General features: G+C 46.4%; 2 protein-coding genes across 3 annotated transcripts in view; both read left to right on the forward strand.

Annotated features, from left to right (window-relative positions):
* Window positions 1-1324, forward strand: part of otud5a (OTU deubiquitinase 5a) — a 32260-nt gene extending 30936 nt beyond the window's left edge. For both annotated transcript variants that reach the window (XM_075475888.1, XM_075475889.1), the window contains exon 9: window positions 329-1324. In XM_075475888.1, coding sequence (XP_075332003.1) covers window positions 329-468 — 140 coding nt within the window. In that variant the 3' untranslated portion in view covers window positions 469-1324. The remainder of the gene's footprint in view (window positions 1-328) is intronic.
* Window positions 1325-2359: 1035 nt separating this feature from the next.
* Window positions 2360-6106, forward strand: pim2 (Pim-2 proto-oncogene, serine/threonine kinase). Its single transcript, XM_075475896.1, has 6 exons — window positions 2360-2673; window positions 3511-3662; window positions 3904-4112; window positions 4188-4357; window positions 5399-5575; window positions 5647-6106. The coding sequence occupies exons 1-6, from the start codon at window positions 2616-2618 to the stop codon at window positions 5787-5789; spliced, it is 909 nt and encodes a 302-aa protein (XP_075332011.1). The 5' UTR covers window positions 2360-2615; the 3' UTR covers window positions 5790-6106.
* Window positions 6107-10626: the final 4520 nt, after the last annotated feature.

Here is a 10626-nt window from a genome sequence, read left to right on the forward strand (position 1 = left end):
CCGTAGGACGACTAACCCTGAAACAAGATCAGAAACCGCTTTGTTCATAGTTCAGAAAAAAGAAAAGAAAAACATATGTTCAAAATCCAGTGTTCACGCCACGCAATGATGTCATCAGTGATGTCACCACATGCTAATTAGGTGTTTAAATGTACGACCTTCATAAACTTTGGGTCACGCTCAGGATTTTTCCCGTTTATCTTTGACGGTTTTTCATCTGCAGCCTTCAGAAACTGGTTGTTGGAATGTTAACGGGTCCGACCGGGTTTCGGGGTTCTGGTTAGGGTTCTGTCCCCACAGGGCTTTAAAACCGGCGTGTGTGTTGCAGGTCTGACGGACTGGGAGGACGATGAGATTCTGGCCTCGGTTCTGGCCGTGTCCCAGCAGGAGTATCTGGACAGCATGAAACACCAGGGCGCCGCCACCGCCATGCATCGAGAGAGGGAGCCGTCGCCCGACAGCAGCTGATCCCGGGCGCCGCCACCCACAGCGACGCGCTGACCCGCCTCACCCCGCCTCACCCCTTCCTCCCCCGTCTCACTTCTGACCCACAGACGAAGCTCGAACAGGGAAAAAATAAAACCTCCAACCAAGATTCACTCTTTTTCTTTACCATCAGCCTCCTCATCCCTCCCTCCTGCCCCCCCCCCCCCCCCCCCCCCACCTTCTCCCACTTCCTGGTTACCTCTCAGATGGAGCTCGGTCTTAATGCTGATCTGGGATCAGTCGTCATTATTTAAACATCGTTTTTCGGCAGCTTTCAGCAGTTTGAATTTTAATCCTTCAGTTGTCACAATCAGGCTGCTAGCTCTGTGGCTAACAGAGCCATTGGTTTCAATGAAGAATGCTAATCAGAACTGAACCTTGCCGCCTGTCTGTGACGTGTAGGCTACATTAGCGCCCTCTGTAGCGAGCAGGCTATCACACTAAGAAGTCTTATTATGTTTTTTTGCTGCTGTTAGCTTAGCCGCCAACAGCCAAATCATCTCCCCACCACTAGCGGCCATTTTGTGTCGACACATCATCATCTGACGAATAAAAGCCTTCAGCCTTGCGGCGTGTAACACCTCCCCCTCCTCCTCCTCCACCTTCATCATCAGACTTATTTAGCTGCATGTTTAATTGACCACGGCCAATATCATCATAGAGAAAAAGCGACAAATAAAAAAAGAGAAGAAAATAGAGAATTGTCATACTTATCCTCTTAATGATTGATTATTGTTGTTATTATTAATAATATAAGTTTGTTCTATTTTATTTTCTCGTTTGGGATGAAAAAACTTTTTTTTCTTGGAATAAAAAGAGGAAAATGTTTCTGAAAAAAGTTTTGTGTGTTTTGTTTTTAAGAATTCTTTCGTTCGTGTCCTTGTTTTTCTTCTCCTGTTTTCTGTCTGTCACACTGTGTTATCTTTGCTGTTTTTCACACATGCAGCTAAAGAAATGGGAACAAATCTTAATTCCAGCCTAAAACCCACAAAGAGCTTCTAGATTATTCATTTCTGCTGGCATAAAACAGTTTCATCATTTCATTTATATTAATTGTTCCATAATTAGTCATTAGATTATATCTTATATTCCTTTTTTATCTTGACATATAATTATTGTTATTGTCTGTTTTTTTTCCTACTTTTCTACTTTTAGATGTGATAACGTTCATGATTTTGGGATTAGGATTTTTTTTTAAACTGCATTTCTTATATTAATTTGACTCTTTTGGTAACTGAAAGCAGTTTAAGTGGCTTAACAAAGAAAAAACACGTTCCTCTGAAGATGCTCAGGTATAGGGGTTGGACTGAAGATGAGTGAAGAAGCAGAAAATGTCCAAAGAGAAACTCTGAGAGAGCTTCAGGAAGCTGCAGAACTGCTGATCAGGACCCTTTAAGAAAAGAAACCTGAACTTTAGAGAAACCTGAAAATAGATTAAAGGTGAAACTGACAGAAAATGACCCACTTTGGTCAGATTATTTTCTCTGAAATCTCCCATGTGACACATTTATTCTGACGGGAACAGGAAGCTGATAAATTAGGTGTTTAACCGTCAGAAAGAAGCCTCAAAGCGCGTGCGTGACAAAGAGCACCCGTTACATTTGTGTGTACGTGCGTGCGCGCGCGTTTGGGGGGAAACCGTCGCCCTGTTTCCCGTCAGCGCGCGCTTCCTCCTTCCCCCCCCGTCTCGTTGGTCCGAGTTCTACGAATTTCTCTCGCGGGATTTGAATATTCATAACCGCAAGGTTGAATCTGATTGGTTGAACGGTTCAAAACATTGAGCACACTGCCGCGCGCTGATTGGAGAAGGAGCCCGGAGTGGGCGTGGCTGAAAACGAGCGGTATAAATGCGGAAGAAAACAAACTCCCGAGCGGAGACGGCGAGTAGACACGAAGCTGAACGGATTTCTGTCGCAGGTTTTCGGGTTTGTGTTGTTATTTTCAGCGCTTTGGAGTGTTTAAGAGCAGCCGGAGGCGTCTTTAAAGGAGTTCTGCAGCTGAAAGTTGGACTCAAAAAGCGGGAAAGAGACTGAAGGAAACCGCGGCTTCATTCCGCGGTAACACGGAGGAGTTTTACACCGGAACAGGATGGATTTTATCAGCTCCAACTGACCGAAACACTCTGAAAAATGTTGGATAAAAGAACCATGGAGCTTCCTGTGGGGGAACAGGTTCGGGGGAAAAACGGTAAGAGCAACAGGAAGCCGTTTAAAACCGCCAGTCCCGTTTTTACCGTCAGAGAAGTCCGCTGAAGCTGCTCCCACCAGACTCCATTCAAAATATAACACATTTAAGCTCCACTCCGATATACAGGCGTTTCTATGGTTACGGGATTTTACTTTTAGCTCTGGGACGTCAGAAAAACGAATAAATACTTTAGTTTTGGTTTGAACTCTCGCTGGAAGTGAATTTTTTTGATATTAGGATTTTTTTTTAAACTGAGTTTCATATATAAATTTGACTCTTTTGGGAACTGAAAGCAGTTTTAATGTAAATGTACAAAAAAGTTTCCCTTCAACTTTCTATTACCCGACGAAAAGGAAGTGAAATATCGCGATGCTTCGATTTTAGTTGCATGTTTTTGTTCCTAAATGTCAGAATGAATTTTTTTTTTTTTATCAATATTTTATTCATTTTCAAACAGACACAGAACAGAGAACATACATGACAGCAGAGGCAAGTAAAAATAAAGTGACATAAAGTGAATAACACATGGAAAGAGACAAAAGACAAATAAATACAGAAATAAATAAGCAGAAATAAAACAAGCAAAAATAGCAATATTATAATGCAGAATTAAGTTTTTAAAGTGATTATTTTTTTTAATCTTTATTTTATAAAGATTATTTATTATTCTATTTATCTTTATAATCTACCTACATTTGTCTGCTTATGTTTTCTTGGCAATAACAGATAATTCTGGTTCTGGTTCTGTAACATGATGTGGTGTTCTGTTCCTCAGTGAAGGAGCCGTTCTGGTTCTGGTTCTGGTTCTGTAACGTGATGTGGTGTTCTGTTCCTCAGTGAAGGAGCCGTTCTGCAGCCAGTACCGCTGCGGTTCTCTTCTGGGGAGCGGCGGGTTCGGTTCCGTGTTCTCGGGCCAGAGGCTGTCGGACGGACTCCAGGTGGCCGTGAAGCAGATCTGCGGGGACAGAGTTCAGCAGTGGGCCCGACAGGTGAGTCCCACCGGCGAAGGTTTGGTTCCCCCCGCTGGGCGGCCGCTGCACTGCAGCCGCCCGTGTGGGGCGGCCCCTCTGGTTCCCACGGAAACGTGTGATGTCACGGTTCAGTTGGTGGATTCCCCCCCGGTGACACACTGGTTCCTGTAGCTGGGATTTCCCCCGCCGCAGAAAGCACCTGAACGCACCTGCAGATATTCAGATCAATAACTGATCAATCCTCCTCTGTCCCCCCCAGCCGGGCGAGCTCAGCCCTGTTCCCATGGAGATCGCTCTGCTGCAGCAGCTGTCGGAGGTCGGAGGTCACGCCGGCGTGGTGCGCCTGCTGGACTGGTTTGAGCTGGAGGGGCGGGGCTTCCTGCTGGTGCTGGAGCGCCCGCCGCAGAGCCAGGATCTGTTCGACTTCATCACGGAGCGCGGCGCGCTGCCCGAGCGCCTCGCCCTCAGGTGCGTCTCCGCCCGGCCACGTGTCGCTGCGCCGCCATCAGCGCCCGGCCCGCTGACCTTCTGTTCTGCTCGCAGGTTCTTCCGGCAGATCGTGGAGGCGCTGCGCTTCGTGCACGCTCACGGCATCGTGCACAGAGACATCAAAGACGAGAACATCGTGGTGGACACGCGGACGCTGGAGGTGAAGATCGTCGACTTCGGGTCGGGGGCGCCGCTCAAAGAGGCGGCGTACAGCGAGTTCGAAGGTACGCCTCATTTAGACGGCTGATGGCCGCGCCTGACGCCCCTCCCTTTCTCGCCCCTGATGGCGGCGCCTGACGCCCCTCCCTTTCTCGCCCCTGATGGCGGCGCCTGACCCCCCTCCCTTTCTCGCCCCTGATGGCGGCGCCTGACCCCCCCCCTCCCTTTCTCGCCCCTGATGGCGGCGCCTGACGCCCCTCCCTTTCCCGCCCCTGATGGCGGCGCCTGACCCCCCCCTCCCTTTCCCGCCCCTGATGGCGGCTGCTGACGCCCCTCCCTTTCTCGCCCCTGATGGCGGCTGCTGACGCCCCTCCCTTTCCCGCCCCTGATGGCGGCTGCTGACGCCCCTCCCTTTCCCGCCCCTGATGGCGGCTGCTGACCCCCCTCCCTTTCTCGCCCCTGATGGCGGCGCCTGACGCCCCCTCCCTTTCCCGCCCCTGATGGCGGCGCCTGACGCCCCTCCCTTTCCCGCCCCTGATGGCGGCTGCTGACGCCCCTCCCTTTCTCGCCCCTGATGGCGGCGCCTGACCCCCCCCCTCCCTTTCTCGCCCCTGATGGCGGCTGCTGACGCCCCTCCCTTTCCCGCCCCTGATGGCGGCTGCTGACCCCCCTCCCTTTCTCGCCCCTGATGGCGGCGCCTGACGCCCCCTCCCTTTCCCGCCCCTGATGGCGGCGCCTGACGCCCCTCCCTTTCCCGCCCCTGATGGCGGCTGCTGACGCCCCTCCCTTTCTCGCCCCTGATGGCGGCGCCTGACGCCCCTCCCTTTCTCGCCCCTGATGGCGGCGCCTGACGCCCCTCCCTTTCCCGCCCCTGATGGCGGCTGCTGACGCCCCTCCCTTTCTCGCCCCTGATGGCGGCGCCTGACGCCCCTCCCTTTCTCGCCCCTGATGGCGGCGCCTGACCCCCCCCCTCCCTTTCTCGCCCCTGATGGCGGCGCCTGACCCCCCCCCCTCCCTTTCTCGCCCCTGATGGCGGCGCCTGACGCCCCCTCCCTTTCTCGCCCCTGATGGCGGCGCCTGACGCCCCTCCCTTTCTCGCCCCGCAGGTACTCGGGTCTACAGCCCGCCGGAGTGGATCCTGGCGCAGTCCTACGAGGCGGCGCCGCTCACCGTCTGGTCTCTGGGCGTCCTGCTCTTCGACATGGTCTGCGGCGACATCCCGTTTGAGCGCGACCAGGAGATCATCAAGGCCACGCCCATATTTACACGCCGGGTGTCCAAAGGTGAGCAGAAGCTCCGCCCCCTGATGTGTGTGTTCTGGTTGTGGTTCCTGACCTCCGCTCTGGCCCCGCAGAATGCCAGTCTCTGATTCGCTGGTGCCTGGCGTTCCGCCCGGAGGACCGCCCCTCGCTGGACGACGTGCTGTCCCACCCGTGGATGGAGGGCGGCGAGGAAGAGGAGGAGGAGCACAGCTCGCCGCTCAGCCCGTCCCTGTGAGCCGGAGCGGCGAGCAACCAGAAATAAAGACGCTTCCTGTTTTTAGGAGCCACCGCTAAGTTATTGATTATTTATCTGGTTCTGATCAGTTCTGGTTCTGATCAGTTCTGACTCCTCCCACTCATGTGAAGAGGTCACATGACGCAGGTGAGGATGAAGGTGTTCTCCTCTTCCTCGGCGGCCCGTTTATCGATCTGTTCATTGATCCGTTTTACACTCAAAGTGGTTCTGGTCACTTGGTTCTGTTTATTTACATTAAATAAGTTTTTGGATCAACTGAAAACAAAAGATTCAACGTTTGAATAAAAGTTTCAGTCACTGGATCACATGGTGTTCTGTTTGGTTCTGTTACTCTGTGACCCGTTTGGTTGGTTCTGTTTGTTTGTTTGTGACCCGTTTGGTTGGTTCTGTTTGTTTGTTTGTGACCCGTTTGGTTGGTTCTGTTTGGTTGGTTGGTTCTGTTTGGTTGGTTGGTTCTGTCTGTTTGTTTGTTTGTTTGTTTGGTTGGTTCTGTCTGTTTGTTTGTTTGTTTGTTTGGTTGGTTCTGTTTGTTTGGTTGGTTGGTTCTGTCTGTTTGTTTGGTTGGTTGGTTCTGTCTGTTTGTTTGTTTGTTTGTTTGGTTGGTTCTGTTTGTTTGGTTGGTTGGTTCTGTCTGTTTGTTTGGTTGGTTGGTTCTGTCTGTTTGTTTGTTTGTTTGGTTGGTTCTGTTTGGTTGGTTGGTTCTGTTTGTTTGGTTGGTTGGTTCTGTCTGTTTGTTTGTTTGGTTGGTTCTGTCTGTTTGTTTGTTTGTTTGTTTGGTTGGTTCTGTTTGTTTGGTTGGTTGGTTCTGTCTGTTTGTTTGGTTGGTTGGTTCTGTCTGTTTGTTTGTTTGTTTGGTTGGTTCTGTCTGTTTGTTTGTTTGTTTGTTTGGTTGGTTCTGTTTGTTTGGTTGGTTGGTTCTGTCTGTTTGTTTGTTTGTTTGTTTGGTTGGTTCTGTTTGTTTGGTTGGTTGGTTGGTTCTGTCTGTTTGTTTGGTTGGTTCTGTTTGGTTGGTTGGTTGGTTGGTTCTGTCTGTTTGGTTGGTTGGTTCTGTCTGTTTGTTTGTTTGTTTGGTTGGTTCTGTTTGGTTGGTTGGTTCTGTCTGTTTGTTTGTTTGTTTGTTTGGTTGGTTCTGTTTGTTTGGTTGGTTGGTTCTGTCTGTTTGTTTGGTTGGTTCTGTTTGGTTGGTTGGTTGGTTGGTTCTGTCTGTTTGTTTGGTTGGTTCTGTTTGGTTGGTTGGTTGGTTGGTTCTGTCTGTTTGGTTGTGACCCGTTTGGTTGGTTCTGTAGTTTGTTTGGTTGGTTGGTTCTGTCTGTTTGTTTGGTTGGTTGGTTCTGTTTGTTTGTTTGGTTGGTTCTGTTTGTTTGTTTGGTTGGTTGGTTCTGTCTGTTTGTTTGGTTGGTTCTGTTTGTTTGTTTGTTTGTTTGGTTGGTTCTGTTTGGTTGGTTGGTTCTGTCTGTTTGGTTGGTTCTGTCTGTTAGGTTGGTTCTGTAGTTTGGTTGGTTGGTTCTGTCTGTTTGGTTGGTTCTGTCTGTTAGGTTGGTTCTGTAGTTTGGTTGGTTGGTTCTGTCTGTTTGGTTGTGACCCGTTTGGTTGGTTCTGTTTGGTTGGTTCTGTAGTTTGTTTGGTTGGTTGGGTCTGTCTGTCTGTCTGTTTGTTTGTTTGTTTGGTTGGTTCTGTTTGGTTGGTTGGTTCTGTCTGTTTGGTTGGTTCTGTAGTTTGACCAGCAGGTGGCGACAAACACCCGTGCCGTTATCCTCACAGCAACCAATAGGAGCTCAGAGAACCCGGAAGTGGTTGTGTCTTTGTGAGAGAGAAGAGGTCTCACTCTGACGGATTATTCAGAGCTGAAGCTGCTCAGAAAGTTTAACCTGCTTAAATACACTCAGACCGGCAGGGAAATATAAATGTATGTGTTTTATTAAAAAAGAATGCTTTCTGCATCTATTTAGGGAACAGTTTCTCTGAATTTCTTTGATTTATTAGGTGAAAATTTTAAATATGATTTCAGTTTGGTTTGAAGAATGTTTTGTTGTTATTTCTGGTTCCATAAATGACTTCCTGATGTGAGGAACAGCCAACAAGATAAACATCAAATCCATCTTTTTTTTTTTCCGGTAAAATGCACTGAAAATCAAAGATTTAGTGAATCCTACTATAATTAAAAATAATGAACAAAGAATATAAAAGATCACTACAGCTTAATGTCCAGAATCAGTTTAAAATGATAAAACCAGCCACTTCTCGCCCATCATGTGTCGCTTTGTCAGAGAAACCGAGTCCTTCTGAAGCTTAAAGTCGGTGAAACCGGCTTCACCCTCAAACACCTGTGGCTACATCAGCTCTCATTTAACGGCTGACGGAGGAGAGGACGCAGGTTTGGTCACAGATCTTCTTTTGGAGCCTTTTTCAAGAAAATCTGGACATCGTGTGGTAGGTGCAGAGGTGGGACCAAGTCATTATTTCTTGGGCAAGTCAAAGTCAAGTCACCTTATTATTGCAGTTTTACCTGCAGAATCTGATCTTAATAAAGTGAAAACACAAAGGTATAAGTAACTGTCAGTAAACATCATTGGCCAATGTGTCCAACCTGTCCACCCCGTATCATATCAAGCTAACGTTAGCTAACTACCGGCTAGGCTAACAGGATAATATTAGCTAATTTAACAGCACTTCCTGGTCAGAATGGATCTTCAGATGATGAACAAAGTTGGAAGTTGTCGTCTGGCTGTCTGAGATGTTGATGCCGCATGTCTTGCACTGAGCTGTTTGTCTTTTGCCGTCAAAATGGTGATTATGAAAGCCGAAGACAACGACTCTCGGTCCCGCTGACATGTTGATGCATATCTGATATGAGTTTATTCTCTCCAATAAACACTAAGGTATGCAGAGAGGGCATGACTGACTGACAGGGTAGGGATCCAATCAGGACGCCATTCTCAGCCTGCGCTCCTACCGGGTAATCCATGTTATTTTTTAAATTAATTTATTCATTTTATATTCTAACTGAAAACATGAACTGAATAACACTCAAGTCATTCAAGTCATCGTGTCTCAAGTCAAGTCAAGTGCCGAGTCTTTAACTTCCAAGTCCGAGTCGAGTCTCAAGTCTTTTATTTTTTGTCAAGTCACAAGTCATCAAAACAGCGACTCGAGTCGACTCGAGTCCCCATCTCTGGTAACGAGTTACATTTACTTGAGTAAGTTTAGGTAAACATTACACTTCTCGGAGTAGTTTTAAATCTCTATACTTTTTACTTTTCCTTGAGTAGATGTGTGCAGCAGAAGCTGTCCTCTTACTCCGCTACATTAGGCTACAATGAGCTGGTTACTTTTCTTCTTACCTCTTTGGTATTCTACGCCTCATTATTTTTACCCCCCCGCGTACGCCTCATTTTAATGTTTTATTCTGACAGAGAGAGAGACTTCCGCCAAAGGCTCTACCACCTGACTGTGTTCCACCAATCAGACGCAGCCGTGCAGTCTGGTCACGTGACCGTACTCGATCTCAGCGGCGGGACGGGTTAGCTTTAGCATTAGCAGTCGTAGCAAACAGACAAAGAAACAGATGAAAAATGTCAGAACCAACGGTGGGAAATGAAGACGCAGACGAGGCCTCATACTGAAAGCATGTTTACCTTACAAAGAGTGAGAAACAGCAGCTACATTATGTGTCTTCTGTGGCAACCAAAACAAACGCACATTTCAGCAGAAACTCAACATCTAACTTGAGGAAACATGTAGCGCTAAGTTTCCTAAACTCGTTTTTCCCCCATGGATAGGTGAATGTTTGTTTTTTAGGTTACATATGGGTTACATATGTTTTAAACATTTCCTAAGTCTCTTTTATTTTTTATTGAAGTACTTGAATTTACCTGGATTATTTTAATTTAAGCTATTTTGTAATGAATTAATGAATTAATTTTAATTTATTTTATCAACTGGATGAACTCTAATTTGCCTAAAGATGATTATTTAGTATTTTTGTCTGTCTGATTGAATGCTTGTGTTAACAAATAAATCAGACGTTACTCAACAGTTACTCAGTACTTGAGTAGTTTTCTTCACCGAGCACTTTTTTACTCTTACTCAAGATATTATTTGGATGACTACCTTTTACTTTTACTTGAGTAGCATTTTTGGCTGCTCTACCCACCTCTGGGTAGGTTTTATATTATTTTATATGGACGAGCAGCTGTTTTCATCACCCTGATGAGCAGTGAAATCAGAACCTGGTCACACCTTTACTTCCACGTGCTCAGAGTTTGGTTCTCAGGGTAAAACTCTCATTCTGTCCTTAATGCTTTGGTTTCCTGCTGTTCTTGTGAAACGAGAGCAAAGAAATCCAGAATAAAATCTCTTGTTTGCATTCGTGTCCAATGGAGCCGACTCTGAGTCCGATTTTAGGAGGAAAATGACAAATTTATGCTTTAACAATACAATGCAATAACAATTTGCACAAATATCATCATAGTACAATATAATGTAAATTATCCACACACCCTTTAGATAGATAGATACTTTATTGATCCCAAAGAAATTCAAGCATCCAGTAGCAGACATAATAAAGCAATAAAAATGTTTATACAATTATAAACACTTTAAAAACAAGACAACAACAACATCTAAGAATTTAAAAACTGTTTAAAAATATAAAAATATAAAGTGATCAGTGCAATTTCTTATTGGTTCAGTCTGCTCAGTTAAATTTATTTTTACCTTTTATTGTTAAATGTACAAATCTGTCTTTATTTAGTTTACTGATGTTTATTATTATTATATTTATTTACCCTACTCTTCATACTGTACATTTGTTTAT

Source organism: Odontesthes bonariensis, chromosome 10 (genome assembly GCF_027942865.1).
Source record: "Odontesthes bonariensis isolate fOdoBon6 chromosome 10, fOdoBon6.hap1, whole genome shotgun sequence".
NCBI lineage: Eukaryota > Metazoa > Chordata > Actinopteri > Atheriniformes > Atherinopsidae > Odontesthes > Odontesthes bonariensis.

Bases quoted from the DNA above. Each gene is read 5' to 3' on its own strand.
- pim2 (XM_075475896.1), top strand. From the start codon at position 2,616: ATGTTGGATAAAAGAACCATGGAGCTTCCTGTGGGGGAACAGGTTCGG. The intron at 4,113-4,187 runs GTGCGTCTCCGC...TTCTGCTCGCAG, and splicing joins CCCGAGCGCCTCGCCCTCAG to GTTCTTCCGGCAGATCGTGG. The intron at 4,358-5,398 runs GTACGCCTCATT...CTCGCCCCGCAG, and splicing joins GGCGTACAGCGAGTTCGAAG to GTACTCGGGTCTACAGCCCG.